This window comes from Triturus cristatus, chromosome 1_2 (genome assembly GCF_964204655.1).
Source record: "Triturus cristatus chromosome 1_2, aTriCri1.1, whole genome shotgun sequence".
Taxonomy (NCBI): domain Eukaryota; kingdom Metazoa; phylum Chordata; class Amphibia; order Caudata; family Salamandridae; genus Triturus; species Triturus cristatus.
This window is the reverse complement of record NC_140580.1, coordinates 1,140,830,583-1,140,846,786: the sequence shown is the minus strand read 5'-3', so window position 1 is coordinate 1,140,846,786 and position 16,204 is coordinate 1,140,830,583. Positions and strand designations below refer to the sequence as shown.

Genomic DNA, 16,204 nt, shown 5'->3' with positions numbered 1-16,204 from the left:
AGAACCAGGGTCTTTCAGACTGATTCACCACTTGTCTTACCCAGAAGGGAGCTCAGTAAACCACGGCCTCCAGGAGGGGGCATGCTCGGTGTCTTATTGTACATTGGATGTCGCACTTGACCTGGTAAGGAGGGCTGGCAAAGGAGCTTGGTTAGCGAAGGCCGACATTGAGTCGGCCTTTCGGTTACTACCAGTGCACCCCAGCAGCCAACACCTGCTGGGTTTCAAGGTGGACGGCATGTACTACTTTGACAAGTGCATGCCCATGGGGTGCGCGGTTTCCTGTGCCTTCTTCGAGGCCTTCAGCTCTTTCCTTCAATGGGCTTTCCAGCACACCTACAGCGTTTCTGGGGTTTCCCATTACTTAGATGACTTCCTATTCATCGGGAGGGATGGCACTCAGGAATGTAGGGCAGCCCTTGTTGATTTTCAGGTTCTGATGCATCACCTTGGCGTTCCCTTAGCCCCTAAGAAAACGGAGGGCCCGGCTCAGGTTCTCTCTTTCTTAGGTATTGAGCTGGACACAGTGGCGGGGGAGGCCAGGCTGCCAGCCGACAAGGTGCGGGACCTGAGAGATCAGATTAGCCAAGTGGTAGGGAGGGAGAAGGTTTCCTTGGCTGCCATTCAGAGCCTTCTGGGGAAGCTAAACTTTGCTGCCAGAGTCATCCCCGCGGGCAGGGCATTTGCGCGAAGGATAGCTAGAGCTACGGCCTCGGTGAGCAGGAAGCACCACATGGTTAAATTGAACAAGGGGATGCGTGAAGACCTAATCATGTGGGCAGACTTCCTAGTCAACTTTAATGGGGCTGTCATCTGGCGCGACCCCTGGGCCAACAGCCGGGAGCTGGCCCTCTTTTCTGATGCGTCTGGCAGGGAAGGGTTCGGAGTGATTTTGGACAAGGAGTGGTGTGCAGAGAGGTGGCCTAACGCCTGGCACAAGAAAAAGGTCACGTCCAAGATCACCGTCCTGGAACTCTTCCCAATTGTGGTTGCTTTTCATCTCTGGCCCAGGGCTCTGTCCGCCAAACGGGTGCTTTTCTGGTCAGACAACCTGGCGGTGGTGCAGGCCATCAACTCCCAGTCTGCCAGCTGCCCCCTAGTCCTGTGTCTACTGCGAGAGCTTGTCAGGGCCTGCCTATTTAACAACGTAGAGTGCAGGGCCAGGCACATTCAAGGGATTTCTAATGTTGCCGCTGACTCTTTGTCTCGTTTCCAGTGGCACCGCTTCCGGGAGGCCTGGCCGAGCGCACGTCAAGAAGGGACCCCTTTCCCACCGCACTTGTGGCGGCTGCTGAAGTGGGACCACGGATGAGGGAGCTGGGAGAACGGTCCTTAGCCCCCAGAACTGCGAAGTGCTACGGGAGCTGTGTCACTCTTTTTTGTGCAATTACAGGGGGATGGGAGGAGGATCAGGTGGCCCTGGAACTTAGAGTCCAACAATTCTTGCTGTGGGCCAGTGGGGAGGGCAAAACTCATTCCTGGATAACGGGTCACCTCGCTGCCATCAGCCACCACGCCAGACTGAGGGGTCAGGCTGATCCCACCAAAGCTTTTGTGATCAAGGCAGCCTTGCGAGGGTGGGCCAAATTGGTTCCGCGATCCCCTGATCCCAGGTCCCCCATTAGTTTCTCACTGTTACAAGGAATGTTGGACTGTATGGATAGGGCCACCCACTCAGGGTACGAAGCTACACTGTTCTCGGCCTGTTTTTCCCTAGCCTTCTTTGGTTCCTTCAGGATCGGGGAACTAGTGGCCCGCTCAAAATCTGACTCCTCGGGGGTGGCTCTGAACGTAAAGGACGTAGAGCTAGAGCCGGGGTGCTTGAAAATAGTCATTAGACAGTCCAAAACTGACCAGCTAGGGCGAGGCAGGGTATTTGTGCTACATGGCTTGGGGGATGAGAGATATTGCCCGGTAGCTTGGGTCAGAACCTACCTGCTGCTTCGCCCGCGGGGGGCGGGTTACCTGCTGGTGCATCAGGATGGCCTCCCGGTCACTAGATTTCAAGTGGACCACATCCTCAAGGCGTGCCTTAGGCTGTCTGGCCAGGAGGTTAGGGACAAAATATTCAGCAGCCACTCGTTCCGCATAGGTGCGGCCACCACAGCGTTCCTGGCAGGAATGCCCGCAGAAGGTATCATGATGGTGGGGCGCTGGCAATCGCATTGCTTCAAGCGGTACATCCGGCCCTAGGGGTGGCCGGGGGGGGCAGTGGGTCACATTGGTTGGGCTGTCTAGTCGGGACCTACAATCTTATTAGGCCTCCCCCCCCTTTCGCTGGTTTCCTGATTGACGTATACCTTGACTGTAGATGTGCTGATTTTGCAGATGTTTTCGCTTAATAAACATATACTCAAAACCAATTTTCTCTTTATTAGGTATGAAGGTGTGGGTAATTGGTCACTCAATTATTGCAAGACTGGCACATTGGGCGGCGGCAAGAGAGTGGCAGGATGGCTTTGCCAACACGGACATCACGTGGTTGGGTTTCCCAGGCTTGCGCTGGTGCGACCTGTTACGGAAAGTGAAGCAGAGACTCCGGGGAGGGTGGCTCCCGCCCAACCTCTTGGTGGTTCACCTGGGGGGGAATGACCTCACATCACTAGGAAGGAGAGCTCTACTACAAGACATGAGGGATACTTTCTGCAAGTTGAGCGTGTTGTTGGGGCCGTGCGAACTGTGGTGGTCTGAGATGACACCACGCGCGATTTGGCATGGTGCTCGCTCAGGCGACGCCATCGAGGTATCTAGAAGAAAAGTTAACAGCGCTATGCGCAAATTCACCCAGCAAAGAGGCTTTGGTTTCATCAGGCATGGCCTTCTGCATGCCAAATCAACGGGATGTCTGAAAGGCGATGGGGTTCACCTCTCGGATTTAGGCATGGAGTTGTTTTTACTGGATCTAGGGGAAGCACTGACAGCTGCGGGTTGCTAATAATAGGGGTCTTGGGTGGGGGGCCCTGGTAGTGACGGTGGCCACTCCCAAGGCTGTGGAGGAGTTACAGGGCGATCCAGGGTCTGCACATACCAAGGGGTATAGCATGCAGCAGCACCGTGTGGTGCTAAGCCAGGATACCCAGGGATCTTTAGCGTGTCCACTGGAAGACCTACGGCGCCCCGCTAACCGACAGGCGGTTGTGGGTCTGAGCAACCGGGGGCTGCCATGTATGCTCCGCCCACCCATCACGGGGGGGCGTGTGAAGCATGTGGACTGGAGGTCCACGGATGGGAGGGGGGGACCCTCCCAACATTTGGTATACACCAATTGGCGTTGCCATGGTGACTCTAGGCTTATCAGACGGGCAGGCGGCATGGGGCTGGCCTGCCCTGGGATCGCCCGTAAGATAACCCACCGTGTTTGCATATTTATTATGCTAATAAACCTGCAGCAATATTTCTCCACTTACATTCAGTGTCGTGTGTTTTATTATGATTATGTACTGATGTGTGCTGTGATAACGGTTGCCGATATTGGCACTATGACCACAGGAACTAAAGCAGCAAGTCAGGGACCCTGACAGACTGTTCCCTTCCGAGCAGAACCAACACCATGAGATGTGGATATGCAAAGAGATATTCAGCCCTGGCTGCGATTGAACTGTTAAAAAATTACTATAAAAATGTGAGTAAAAGAACTGCAGTTTACTACATCCACCACTTGAGGCACTAGGGTGGCTTTCACCAGCCTCACCAATCCGTGTGCAGCCCTTCTGGAGAAACAGAAGTATTTTGTTGCTGCCAAGACTGATAATAATTTACTATCAGTGGTGCAAGGTAAAATGATGCCCCCCCCCCCGCAGAATGTGAAGAGTAGCCCCCGAGTCCCCCATGGCTCACAGATATTCAATGGCATCATGTGGCATGGGGCCACTCTGAAGTTTCTGGGGGCCCCTAAAGGTCTGGGGGGAGGGGGCTGAAATCAGTTAAGCTCCGGGGGCCTACACATGAATGTGAGTTAGTGTAATGTAAGTGGTGTTCATGTAAAGCTCTCCAATATCTTTGGTTGGACTTCACGCTATATCAAAGTGCAAAAACATTCAGGGTCTGCTGTACAGTAGACACCTTGGAGGAATCAGTCGTTTTTAGACATGGGGTCCCATTCACTAACTAAAGGGGCCTTTTTCAGAAAAGTTTGTTCTTGTTTTTTTGTTATTTTTCAAGCTGCTCTCCAAATGCATGAAGCCTTCAGACGATTAAAAAGATTGTTTAGAACAGTAAAGCAACCACAAGCCGATGCTGAGTGGTACCTCCTCTCCCACCCCTACACCGCGGGGCCTGCGCATATGGGGAGCAGTGCCCGTTACTTCCCTGTTTACTATCTCATAGTAAAAACAAAAAAGCCTGCCTAGTAGGTGGAAGGGGAGTGGCCTCTCTCCGGCAGGTTCTATTCATAGGCCACACAGGCCGTTGCCTACTGTGCCCACTGTCAACAATCATTGGCATAGACAATAGGTCTTGCCTTTAGGACCTTAGAAGTGTTTAGTTTTTCAGCTGATACATACATGGCATGGCCAGTCACAGAGTGACACACACTTCTGTAGGCCAACACTGAGGAGTGTAGAACTGGGGAGAAAAGGCACCAAGACTGACTGGTACCCAGTGTATTACGAGAGCGTTTACTGCAAGATGATGATGTTGCAAGAGAAATTGTGCTGGGCAGGAGACGGACACTATAAACACAAGTACCCATTAATATCTATAGCTTGTTTCAATAAAAAAAACATCACATACCTTGCCTTCCCATAGGATCATCATAGCCTCAGGCAGATTTTGCTAGGCATCCATAATTAATTAAAAACAAGAACTTAATTGTATTTATATAGCGCTTACTACCCCTCATGAGGCGTAGAAGTGTTTTTGGCGAGTTGCACGCTACTCCAAAACCCAAAAAGGATTAGTGGTGAATTTATATGAATGAAATGAATGAAAACAGATTTCTAAAGCGCATGGCTGCCCTTGAGCGTCCCAGCGCTAAGTAATACACTGAGCCACTGTCCCAGAACATCAGAAGGAACCTACAAAGGAAAAAGAAGGGTCTTAAGTGTTTTGCGGAATTTTATCAGGTTGGATTCATTACGCAGAACCGCTGGTAAGTAATTCCAAAGATGACCCGCGTTAATAGAAAAACGACGTCCACCCGTTTTCAACTTTTTTGCTCTGGGTATCACTACAAGGTTCCCAGCTTCAGAGCGAAGGGCACGGGAGGGTTTGTAGGGGCGGATCAAATCTCTAAGAATGGGGGGGCCGGATCCTTGTAGAGTCTTAAACACCATGCAGAGGGATTTAAATTTGATGCGTGATCTAATTGGTAGCCAGTGCAAGGCCTCCAAGGCAGGCCGAGCTGAGGAGCTTTTGGCTGTACCAGTAAGCATCCGCGCAGCTGCATTCTGTGCTCTTTGAAGAACATTCAAAGTCGATTCAGGTGCCGCCAGGAAGAGGGCATTGCTATAATCCAGCCTCGAAAGCACCAATCCCTGGATCAGAAGTCTCCTGGAATTATCAGGGAGGAGCGGCAGGATTTTTCGGACTGAGCGAAGCAGCCCGTAACACGTCCCAGCCACTCGCTTGGCTTGGGTAATAAAAGACAGCTCAGGTTCCAGCCATACCCCAAGACTTTTTATAGCGTCCTTGGGGGCCGGAAGGGCTCCCATACTGGCCGGCCACATACATTTGGGCAGTGACGAGCACAAATTGCCAAGAAGCATTAACTCCGTTTTCGACCCATTCAGTTTAAGCCGGGATTCCGCCATCCATGCCACGATGTTGGTAAGGCAAGCAGCGAACTTCTCCCCCTGACTTTCCGAAAGAGACAGGGAAACAATCAATTGAGTGTCGTCTGCATAGGTTGCCATAGTCACTCCAAAGGGTGCCACCACCTCCTCCAGCGGGGCCATATAGACGTTAAAAAGCGTAGGGCTCAACGAAGAGCCCTGCGAGACTCCACACTGGAGGGGAATAGGCGAAGATCTAAAATCGCCGTCGCAAACCTGATAAGAGCGACCACTCAGATATGACTGAAGCCACTGGAGGGCCCGTCCCCCTACTCCCATATTTCCCAGACGATGGATCAGAATATTATAGTCCACCGTATCAAAAGCTGCGCTTAGATCCAGGAGTACCAGCGCCGCGGAACCTCCTGAATCTAAGATGCATCTACCTTCTTCCACCATCGCTAGCAAGGCCGCGTCAGTTCCCTGTCCTGGGCGAAAGCCAGTCTGCGTCCGGCCTAATAGATTGTTGGCTTCCAGGAAGCCGGAGAGCTGGCGATTAACAAACTTCTCCGCGATCTTATTCAGGCCCGGCAGGAGTGAAATGGGGCGGTAATTTGCCAGATCAGTGGGGTCAAGGCCAGGCTTTTTCAAAAGGGCCTTGACAATGGCCTGCTTCCAGCTTGGTGGAACAATGCCATGGGTGAAGGAGGCATTCAGAAGATCAATTGCAGGACCAACAATCGGATCCACACATTGTTTGAGGATCCGGATAGGCATAGGATCCAGCGGGGAGCCACTCTTCAGAGCCGAAAGCTCCTCAAGGAAAGCCTCCCTTGAAATGGGGGAGATTGTATCAAAACCCTTCATGCCTAAACCCCCCTTGGGGGCTGCTGTGCTCATATTACCTAAACTAGGGGGAAGGCTAGCTAGGATATTTTGTATTTTGGTGTCAAAAAACTGAGACAGCTCATTGCATCTATTGGGATTCTCCACCTGAGAGGATGGGGGGATGGGAGCCGTAATAAGCTCTTTGAAAATTTTATAGGCTTCCCTTGAAGAATTGCCTGCCTTATTTATTCGCTCCTCAAAATGGGCGGCCTTGGTGGAGATCCGTGCGGCTTTATATGATCTCATAGCTTCTCGATAGTTGTGTTTACTATTGGCGGCCCAGTCCTTCCGCCATTCCCGTTCAAGCCTTTTGCAGTTCTTTCTCATCATCCCCAGCTCCGGGGTGTACCAAGATGACTTGTGGCTGTTAGTTTTGTTTGTACACTTTTTGACGGGCAGAACCGCATCTAACGCGTGGCATAGCCAGTCATGGAGAGCGATATCGGCCTCCAGAGGCCCATGGCCAGGTGGGGGAGTGGACTCGGCGAGGGAACGCAAGAGGCTGTCAGTAGGGAGTTGGGACCAAATTCTCTTGTAGATCGGGGGGGTCTTCTGGGGCCGGGAACAAGAAGAGTCCAGGCTGACATTGAGCTCCCCTACCACCAGGAAATGGTCCGACCAGGGCAAGGGAAGAGGAGGGCCTGTTTGGAGGTGCGCAATATTTGAAAACACACAATCCAACAGGTGGCCCTTCACGTGCGTAGGTTCCAAATTGTGTAAATTCATATTGGCTGTTCTGAGTTCCGATCTAAGGTCATTTATACTCTTATCTTCCTGTAGGTCGAAATGGAGGTTAAGATCCCCCAAAAGCATGAAGTAGGAAGAGGATGCCGCTAGGACAGGGACATGATCCAAAATGGAGCTGACAAAATTTTTAATCGTCCCAGAGGGGCGATAGACCAATAATCCAGCTAAGGAAAAATTCGGAGAAAGCTGTATGTGAAAGTGACCACTCTCCGCGTCAAAATTAGGACATCGGACTACTCTGCAAGAAAACTTGTCCCTATAGATGATGGCTAAACCGCCTCCTTTTCCATGCGGTCTATGGAGGCACTGAATCAAGAAGCCGGGAGGAAGAGAGTTGACTAAATCAAAATTTGAAAAGTCTGACGTCCAGGTTTCCGTGAGATATAAAATATCTAAACGTGTGTCTAGAATCAACTCGGAAATTTGAGTAGAATGTTTTGGTAAAGATCTACAGTTAAGTAGTCCTAATTTAAGAGGGTCCTTCACAAAGATTTTGTTACCACACTCCTGGATTCTACGGGGGGGACAGTACTCACAGGGTATGGAAGGAACATCAAGTCTAAGTCCATGTGAGCAATAGCGTGAGTCGGACGGCTTTAGCTTTAATAAGTCTGCTATGGAGTATTTGATCAGGATACCTGTAAAGACCGGCAAGGTCCCTGGCCCTAGGTCCGTTCTGGCCCGGACGGGCCCAGACGGGCTTGCCATCGGCGCGCCCGCCCGCTGCGCGGACGGGGATTCGTCGCCATTTATGAAGCGCGAGGGGCAGGAAACGCCCTCGCACTAGAGCGCCAACCGAGCAACCGCCTCACCCAAGATGGCGGATGCAGCCGGTCGCGCTAGTTGGCAGTCAAACAAAAGCCCCAGAGCCCTCAAAGCGGCTTAAAGATGCCCCTTCGTCCCTCCACACGTAAGTAACAGCAACACAATAAAAGAAATGCAATTTTTAAAAGCAACCATCAAATATCTAAAAAACGATCCCAATAATTTTAAAAGTAATTTTCAGTTTTCTTAAAGTGTTGACAGTTCAGGCAAGACTCCCGGTGAGTGCAGGGGAGCAGCCAGTGTATAGGACGAGGTCGAAAAATAATGACCGATTTATAGCGCGAGGGGCAGGAAACGCCCTCGCACTAGAGCGCCAACCGAGCAACCGCCTCACCCAAGATGGCGGATGCGTCCGGTCGCGCTAGTTGGCAGTCAAACAAAAGCCCCAGAGCCCTCAAAGCGGCTTAAAGATGCCCCTTCGTCCCTCCACACGTAAGTAACAGCAACACAATAAAAGAAATGCAATTTTTAAAAGCAACCATCAAATATCTAAAAAACGATCCCAATAATTTTAAAAGTAATTTTCAGTTTTCTTAAAGTGTTGACAGTTCAGGCAAGACTCCCGGTGAGTGCAGGGGAGCAGCCAGTGTATAGGACGAGGTCGAAAAATAATGACCGATTTATAGCGCGAGGGGCAGGAAACGCCCTCGCACTAGAGCGCCAACCGAGCAACCGCCTCACCCAAGATGGCGGATGCGTCCGGTCGCGCTAGTTGGCAGTCAAACAAAAGCCCCAGAGCCCTCAAAGCGGCTTAAAGATGCCCCTTCGTCCCTCCACACGTAAGTAACAGCAACACAATAAAAGAAATGCAATTTTTAAAAGCAACCATCAAATATCTAAAAAACGATCCCAATAATTTTAAAAGTAATTTTCAGTTTTCTTAAAGTGTTGACAGTTCAGGCAAGACTCCCGGTGAGTGCAGGGGAGCAGCCAGTGTATAGCGAAGTATAAGTTCATTTGAGCAGTGGACATGTTAGTTGGATTGAAAAGGATAAAGGAGGGATAGAAGAGGGAAGAGTCTAGAAAGTGTAGATGAACAAACAGAATTGTACTGGTCGATGGAAGGCAGGAGTCCTGACCAGAAATCGTTGATGAAAGTGTAGTTGCTAACCACACATACTGATAATCCCCCACAGTGCCTTCTGTATCGTCCTTTTCAAAGCTAAAACATTGAAATCTGACCCACTAATGTACCCAAACTCTACAGCTACAGAGCTACAGTCCGAGCTCTATGTGTAAGGTTAAACTCTAAAACAGTTCCTGTGTATGGTTAGAATCTCGTGCAGTTGCCTACTTTGACACATGATGACATTAAGCATCTACCTGGAAGTTCTCAATGCAGCGTTGTATGAAAACACTGAAGCCCAGGCACCGCAAGCCGACTCCCCAGGGAGCGTCAGCATTCAGTCCGGTACTATGCGCAATCGCAACAAAAGATGGACATTTGCAGAACTCATAAACATAGGAAGTTCCAGAAAAAAAATTATGTTATAAAAGAAAAATACTGATTGCATGTCCATAAAGGAGTCATATAGTATAAATCAGAAGCACCACGCTGGGCATAGTTTTACTTCACGCAAAGCTCATAAATTGCTCCTGTAAAACGCAACCTGCATTTTTGCTTCCACGGTGACCGTGGTATCGAAGAATGCCAATCACCCAGTTACAGGATGGCAGCTACATTTGGCAGCTTCTGGATGCAAGGCAGTGTGTTATCTCGGAAAACATTAACATTGCACATAGAGGGTAGAGAAGGACTACTAAGTCACTTTAATTTTTACGATTAAAAAACATAAAGGAGCATTGTATTTTAAGTCAAAATGGAAGAAGTATGCTTAGCGATCGATACCCACAGTGAGGTCATTAAGGTGGTGTTAAAGTAAACGCATCCTTGAGATCAGCCACTAGGTCTTTAAATCTTGTGGTGGCCATGATCGTATTTCAATGTGAAAACAGCACCAATTGAAAAGACAATGCCTTTTTAAAACGGCCAAGACAGGTGCCCTTTAATTTTTTTTTCTATTCCCAGTTGGTAGGTAAGTTTGCTTTTTGTTCAAGCCAAGACTCGCAGGCTATCGGCATTCAGCTTGTGCTAGCACTTACCCTGCGACTGTTCCTGGTGTGTAGAAGTGTGTTGTTTTTATTACTCTGTCCTATCCGGCACTTTAGAGGACTGCCACGACAAAGATAATAGGTATTAAAGACGGGCGACATCACATTAAAATAGAATATATTGAGGATGAGATAGGGATAACAGTGTTGTAGATTCGTACTGCAGAGCTTCCCTGGTGTTTATTTCATTCTAACTGGTCAGACTCCAGCAGACAATAAAATAGTACAGCTCTTCGACGTAAGCAGCCAGAGACAGAGAGGAAGTGTGAAAGTCAGTGACTTTATTCCACGTCTCAACTCTTCCCTCGTTCCGTCTACTAATTGCATGTTGCTCTTGCAACTCAAGCAGTTGGACATTTGCATTGTAGCATTTGTGTAGCCCTTATTACCCCTAGGTGGGGCGCAGCACTGAAACACCCACTTGGATAGCAGCGAGATGGGAGGGACAAATGCTGCATTAAAATACAAGTAGCTATAGGTGCCGAAGCTAAACACAGGCAAACAGTAACACAAGCAGGAAACCAAGAAAAAAATAGTCCCCCAAACAAATAGATAAACAACCAATGCGCAAAGATACAGTACTTGGTCCCTACTCCGTGTGAGGAAACAAAAGACAAAAAAGAGAGAAGAACAGGAAGGATTCACCACTTGCAAGCAAGCTTTTGGAAGCACAATCCAAGTAACAAATTAAAAGCACTGGGCGGGATGTAAGCCCATAAAGTGTATACAACAGGCCTTGCATGCTTGGCCTGAAAATGGGGTACATTTTTTGCAGTCAGTTACCCTACGTAGGGTATCAAAACACTTTTAAAGTGCCAGAATTTTCAAATCGAAAGTGATGATAGTTGCCAAGTACTCACGAGGGAAGTTGGATCTCCCTCCAACGATCAGAGTCCGTGCTGCACTCCTCGGTGGCCCTGTAGGCATAGAAACACAAAGTTTACTTCTGGGTGGGAGGAGTCACACTACTTCCCATTTCTCCTCCACCCTCATCAGTGATTACACTCATGGACAGTTAACCTAAACAGAGGTGGTTGCATACATTTCCTTGGTGGCACAGTGGCTCGCGCAACTTAAAACTCCACAACAAACTGTAGGATGGACTAGTCCCTTCAGCCTGCTTCCACCTTGGTCCCCCTCTTGTTAGTTGAAAGTAGTTGCATGGTCGCCAAGTGTGTTGAGGTGTCAGCTATGGATCGAGTGTATTTGTGTCATGTCTCAGGTCCAGACAGTGGGCTCGAAGCATGTCACGGCCAACCTCCAAGTCATCTTATGCATACAGCGGAACACAAAGGAAGTTCAAGAAATAGCTTTGCAGGTCGTGTATTCAAACCAGTATGACTTGTAGTCAGAGTTAGCTGAGGCCTGGTTTCACAAGCAGTCAAGTCGTTCTTGCTATTCTGAATTCAAGGTGTCCATTAATGACAACCACTCTCTTTCGTGGCACGTTCAAGGACCTTTTTGTGTCTGGACATGGAATGAGATCACGTGAATGAATTAATGAATGAAAGTGTTTGATATAGAGCAGCACTGACCTCTAACGAGGCATCATGGCACTGACCCACCTTTACACAGCTTATGATGTCCGGGTCACTGTGGGTTAGTGAAGTCCACTTGGAAATGACAGTCGCCTACCCACCAGGGACACTGTTAAGACACCCGTAAAGAAAACATATGTTTCACCCAGGGGGACCAAACCACAAGCTGTGGATGCACTGTTAAGCCACCAGCCAAACTCCAGATGGTCTCCACCGAGTAGCAATAGAAGCCCAACACCTGGAAGTGGTGTTCAGCCACCAACAAAATGCAGTGCAAACAGACGCAACAGGAGCCCAATGCTTGGAAGTGGTGTTCAGCCACCAGCAAGATGCGGTGCACACAGACGCAACAGGAGCCCAACACCTGGAAGAGGTGTTCAGCCACCAGCAAGATGCGGTGCACACATACGCAACAGGAGCCCAACGCTTGGAAGTGGTGTTCAGCCACCAGCAAGATGCGGTGCACACAGACGCAACAGGAGCCCAACACCTGGAAGAGGTGTTCAGCCACCAGCAAGATGCGGTGCACACAGACGCAAGAGGAGCCCAACGCTTGGAAGTGGTGTTCAGTCATTAGCAAGATGAGGTGCACACAGAAGCAACAGGAGCCCAGCGCCTGGAAGTGGTGTTCAGCCACCAGCAAGATGAGGTGCACACAGAAGCAAGAGGAGCCCAGCGCCTGGAAGTGGTGTTCAGCCACCAGCAAGATGAGGTGCACACAGAAGCAACAGGAGCCCAACGGTTGGAAGTGGTGTTCAGCCACCAGCAAGATGAGGTGCACATAGAAGCAACAGGAGCCCAACTTCTGGAAGTGGTGTTCAGCCACCAGCAAGATGAGGTGCACACAGAAGCAACAGGAGTACAACACCTGATTATATCCACTAATAGCAATCTGAGGAGATTGCGCAACCTAAAGTAAGCAGGTAGGCTGTTACCGTAGGTTTTGTGGTGGAGATGGGCCAGAACATCTGACCCATAGTCAGGACAGTGAAGGATATATGCAGGATTTATGAAAGGATCTATGTGGGATCTATGCAGAACTTAAGCAGGATCTATGCAAGATCTGTGCGGGATGAGTACAGAATCTGTGCAGAATTTAAGCAGGATCTATGTACGCTCAAGCAAGTAAATTAATACACGGGTGGTTGTGCCTGGTGAAGCTCGACCATGTGCCTCCAACCAGACAGAGAGAGAGAAACATAGAGAGAGAGGGAAAGAGAAGGAGAGAGAGGAGGAAGAAATAGAGAAGGGGAGAGAGAGCGAGAGAGAGGGAAAGAGAGAGGGGGAGAGAGAGTGAGAGGCTAAGAGAGATGGAAAGAGAGAGAGGAGAGTAGAGAGAGGGAAAGAGAGAGAGTGGGAAAGAGCGAGAGCGAGTAAGTGGAAAAGAGAGAGAGAGGGAGAGGGAAAGAGAGAGAAGGGCGCTTACTGAGTCTTGATGCCAATAGTGCCCTCGCTCTCTGTCACAGGTTCACCATACAAAGAAGCTTAGAGCCGTCTAAATGATTAATAAAGCAGCGGAAACCACAATAGGTTTTAAACACACACTTTATCTAAAAAAAAAAAAAAACAGCTACTAGCCCTTCCCCAATCTCAAACAGTGGTAGGTATTTTCTCTTGGAGGCAATGCCTTTCAGAGGGGAGGTAAGAGTGGCGACTGTTTACAAATGTCAACACAGCCAGTGCAACCCTTTTCTTTTTGTAAAACCCTACAGCAGCACCCAAGGGTCAGCTGTCAGTCAGAGCCCAGCACCCAGCAGTGGACCCACAGCAACCACGTGAGTCCTACTGCTGCAAACACCAACCAATGCCTATGTGAGCATAAAGAACCGGCTGGCAAGACCCACAGAGCAGCACGGTCTCCAGACCGTGGAAACTCATGATGGCAAACAAGAGGTGGCTCACAAGTCAGCCATGCCAAATAGCGTAATGTCACCAGCCTCTAGAACTTCTGTTGTGAGGAAGAGATTTGTCAAAGAAACTCAACCACATGCCACCGCCGGCAGCATGCCACACATCCCACCATGAGTCTAGGTACAACTGTACCTTGAGATTGCGACCAGTATATCAGGCCTCAAGAATACCACCTAGGGAAGAGATGGGGCGGTAAGAACCAGCAACCCAGCAACCCAGCCACACTCCACACATCCCACCATGGCAAGCAAGAACCAACAACCCTGCCACATGCCACCACTGGCGACACGCCACGCCACGCCACGCATCCCACCATGGGAGGCAAGAACCAGTAACCCAGCCTCAAGCCACCACAAATTACACTATGGGAGGCAATAACCAGCAACAATGCCACATGCCACGCATACCACCATGGGAGGCAAGAACCAGCAACACTGCCACATGCCACCAACAGTGGCATGTCACATATCCCACCATGGGAGGCAAGAACCAGCAACCCTGCCTCATATCCCACCCTGGGAGGCAAGAACCAGCAACCCTGCCACATGCCACGCATACCACCATGGGAGGCAAGAATCAGCAACCCTGTCACATGCCACCAACAGTGGCATGTCACATATCCCACCATGGGAGGCAAGAACCAGCAACCCTGCCTCATATCCCACCCTGGGAGGCAAGAACCAGCAACCCAGCCACATGCCACTACCGGCAGCATGTCACGCATCCCACCATGAGTCTAGATGCAACTGTACCGCGAGATCGCAACCAGTGCATCAGGTCCCAAGAATACCAGTAAGGGAAGAATGGGGCGGCAAGAACCAGCAAACCTGACACATTTTCCACCATGGAAAGCAATAACCAGCAACCCTGCCGCATGCCACACATACCACCATGGGAGGCAAGAACCAGCAACCCAGCCACATGCCACCTCCGGCGGCACGCCACACATCCCACCATGGGAGGCAAGAACCAGCAACCCTGCCACATGCCACTATCGGCAGCAGGCCACACATCCCACCATGGGAGGCAAGAACCAGCAACCCAGCCTCAAACCACCACAAATTGCACTATAGGAGGCAAGAACCAGCAAACCTGCCGCATAGCCCACCATGGGAGGCAAGAACCAGCAAGCCCTGCCACATGCCACGCATACCACCATGTGAGGCAAGAAACAGCAACCCTGCCACATGCCACCAAAGGTAGCACGCCACACATCCCACCATGGGAGGCAAGAACCAGCAACCCAGCCACATGCCACCATCGGCAGCACGCCACACATCCCACCATGGGAGGCAAGAACCAGCAACCCATCCTCAAGCCACCACTGACGGCCCACCACAAATTACACTAGGGGAGGCAAGAACCAGCAAACCTGCCACATGCCATGCATACCACCATGGGAGGCAAGAACCAGCAACCCTGCCACATGCCACGCATACCACTATGGGAGGCAAGAACCAGCAACCCTGCCACATGCCATGCATACCACCATGGGAGGCAAGAACCAGCAACCCTGCCACATGCCACCAACGGTGGCACATCACATATCCCACCATGGGAGGCAAGAACCAGCAACCCTGCCACATGCCACCTCAGGTAACACGCCACACAACCCACCATGGGAGGCTAGAACCAGCAAACCTTCCACATATCCTACCATGGGAGGCAAGAACCAGCAACCCTGCCACATGCCACGCATACCACCATGGGAGGCAAGAATCAGCAACCCTGCCACATGCCACCAACAGTGGCACGTCACATATCCCACCATGAGAGGCAAGAACCAGCAACCCAGCCACATGCCACTACCGGCAGCATGCCATGCATCCCACCATGAGTCTAGGTACAACTGTACTGCGAGATCGCAACCAGTGCATCAGGTCCCAAGAATACCAATGAGGGAAGAATGGGGCGGCAAGAACCAGCAAACCTGACACATTTCCCACCATGGAAAGCAATAACCAGCAACCCTGCCACATGCCACACATACCACCATGGGAGGCAAGAACCAGCAACCCAGCCACATGCCACCACCGGCGGCACGCCACACATCCCACCATGGGAGGTAAGAACCAGCAACCCATCCTCAAGCCACCACTGACGGCCCACCACAAATTACACTAGGGGAAGCAAGAACCAGCAAACCTGTCACATAGCCCACCATGGGAGGCAAGAACCAGCAACCCTGCCACATGCCACGCATACCACCATGGGAGGCAAGAACCAGCAACCCTGCCACATGCCATGCATACCACCATGGGAGGCAAGAACCAGCAACCCTGCCACATGCCACCAACGGTGGCACATCACATATCCCACCATGGGAGGCAAGAACCAGCAACCATGCCACATGCCACCTCAGGCAACATGCCATACATCCCACCATGGGAGGCTAGAACCAGTAACCCAGCCTCAAGCCACCACAAATTACACTATGGGAGGCAATAACCAGCAGCCCTGCCACATGCCACG

The 16,204-nt window shown here is 50.5% G+C and overlaps 1 protein-coding gene across 2 annotated transcripts in view; it reads right to left on the bottom strand.

Moving 5' to 3' along the window:
* LOC146868866 (histo-blood group ABO system transferase-like) overlaps nt 1-16,204 on the bottom strand; it is a 547,149-nt gene that overhangs the window by 180,928 nt on the left and 350,017 nt on the right. For both annotated transcript variants that reach the window (XM_085613883.1, XM_085613884.1), the window contains exon 4: nt 11,144-11,200. In XM_085613883.1, coding sequence (XP_085470009.1) covers nt 11,144-11,200 — 57 coding nt within the window. The remainder of the gene's footprint in view (nt 1-11,143; nt 11,201-16,204) is intronic.